This window comes from Arachis duranensis, unplaced genomic scaffold, assembly GCF_000817695.3.
Source record: "Arachis duranensis cultivar V14167 unplaced genomic scaffold, aradu.V14167.gnm2.J7QH unplaced_Scaffold_92942, whole genome shotgun sequence".
NCBI classification, from domain to species: Eukaryota; Viridiplantae; Streptophyta; class Magnoliopsida; order Fabales; family Fabaceae; genus Arachis; species Arachis duranensis.
This window is the reverse complement of record NW_026265217.1, coordinates 4,214-6,402: the sequence shown is the minus strand read 5'-3', so window position 1 is coordinate 6,402 and position 2,189 is coordinate 4,214. Positions and strand designations below refer to the sequence as shown.

The 2,189-nt window shown below is 43.3% G+C and overlaps 1 protein-coding gene across 1 annotated transcript; it reads right to left on the bottom strand.

Moving 5' to 3' along the window:
• Positions 1-1,361: 1,361 nt before the first annotated feature.
• Positions 1,362-1,760, bottom strand: LOC107472122 (uncharacterized). Its single transcript, XM_016091678.1, has one exon. The coding sequence runs from the start codon at positions 1,758-1,760 to the stop codon at positions 1,362-1,364; it is 399 nt and encodes a 132-aa protein (XP_015947164.1).
• Positions 1,761-2,189: the final 429 nt, after the last annotated feature.

The following is a 2,189-nucleotide window of genomic DNA, read 5'->3' as shown; positions in this document are numbered from 1 at the left end:
TTGGGGGGCAACTTTCCTTTTCCTTTATTGGTGGCCATCCTGAAAGGGAAAAGAGAAGTAACATGTAAGTACAAGGGTTAGAGCAAGGAAGAGGACAGTACAAGTGATAATCAATGCCCAGGTAAGGAAAATAGTGAACGAAAGACATGGTTGCGATTCCATAGGATCAGTTCATCAATGGAAATATAGCAAGGCATTGTAGGTATTGGATGCAAGATGTTTATTAGCATGCCGGTAAAGGCATGAGTAGCATAGATCAAGCATCAATAGTGAAAAATTGTATTATCACTTCGTAACAAACTAAACACGTTTGTATTGACAATTAAATATAATTAATAAAACATTGGAAGGGTTTATGTGAAAAATAGGCATTAGATTAGAGTAATAAAACAATTAAAATTACACAATGCCATACGAACTTTTTCACAAACACTTACAATGCATGTGTAGGATGATAGGAAAAGAATGAAATTTGAAAATGCAAGTATCCCAAAAATATTATTAATTGTCAAACAACTCCATAATAATAATCACAAGCAATTAGAAGAAAGTAGTTACCCAAATAGAGTTATAGCACCAAGGAAAATAATACAAAGAGAAATAAAGAGAAGAAGAAGAAAAAGAAAATAGAAAGAGAGAACCTTGAAAAGATGATGAAAAGAGAGAGATAGTGAATGATGTGAATGAGAAAGAAGTGAGAGAAGAGGAAGAAGAAGAAGATAGAGAAGATAGATAGATAAGAAGAAGATAGGAGGAAGAAAAAAAATTAGGATTGGGAAAGATAGAATTAGAATTAGGGAGGGAGAAAGAATGAGAACTGGCAACCGACGCGGACACGCACTGCGTGTGTCCGTGCGGATTGTGCAGAAGGGTAGGGGTGCATAGGCGCCAAGTGCACATACGCGTGGGTCAGTTTGTGCTTATAGCGCAGTACCCGCCCCAGACCAGCACAACTCTCTAGTCGAACCAGGTTTTACATCGATTTCAACATCGACGCGGACGCGCACTTGGCGCGGATGCGTCGGTCGCCAAGAGAGGAAATGGCGCGCACGCATACAGTACGCATACGCGTGGGTTGGAAGGTGCTTAAGGCACATTTCCAGCCCAGCTCCCGCACGACTCTCTGTTCAAACTCACCCAATTCACATTCACAAGGGACGCGGACGCGCACTAGGCGCTGGCGCCTCGATCTCCTCATTTTTTTAATGCAAATATGCATATGTAAATGTAGACTATATGTAGAATAATGAGAAGAGTCACTAAATAAAGCTAAAAAGAGATAAGGGAACGATCTTACCATGGTGGGTTGTCTCCCACCCAGCACTTTTCTTTAACGTCCTTAAGTTGGACGGTCCACTAGCTCAGTCGTCCACTGTGGGTGGGTCCTCCAAGAGGAAGATCTCCAGCTCCTTACTTTTCTTCATCTGCTCACCGTGATACAGCTTAAGGCGATGTCCATTTACCTTGATGAATTTAGAGCTCGAAGGATGACTTAGGTGAAAGACTCCGTATGGCTCTGCCTTCTCTACCCTATAGGGAACCTCCCATCGTGATCTCGGCTTGCCTGGCATGAGCCTTAGTCTGGAGTTGTAGAGGAGAACTAATTCCCCAGGTCTGAACTCTCTCCTTTTACTGTGCTTGTCATGCATAGCCTTCATCTTCTCTTTGTATAGCCTGGAGTTATCATACGCTTCTAGGCGAAGGGTCTCTAATTCTTGTAGTTGCATCTTCCTTTCAGCTCCGGCCCTCTCAAATCCCATGTTGATTTCTCTTACCGCCCAGAATGCCTTGTGCTCTATCTCGACTGGGAGGTGACAGGCCTTTCCATAAACTAAGTGGAAGGGGCTCATCCCGATTGGTGTCTTGTATGCTGTCTGGTATGCCCAAAGTGCATCTTGTAGCCTGGTGCTCCAGTCCTTCTTATGAGGCTTGACTATCTTCTCCAGGATACACTTCATCTCTCTGTTAGACACCTCTGCTTGTCCGTTAGTCTGCGGGTGGTAAGCAGTTGCTACCTTGTGAATAATGTCATGCTTCTTCAGTAGAGCAGTCAGTCTCCTGTTACAAAAATGGGTGCCTTGATCACTCACGATTGCTCGTGGTGAACCAAAGCGACAGATAATATGGTTTCTAACAAAGGAGACAACAGTGTTAGTATCATCAATACGGGTGGGAATTGCTTCCACCCA

Coding starts and splice junctions, on each gene's coding strand:
- LOC107472122 (XM_016091678.1), bottom strand. CDS start 1,760: ATGGGATTTGAGAGGGCCGGAGCTGAAAGGAAGATGCAACTACAAGAA.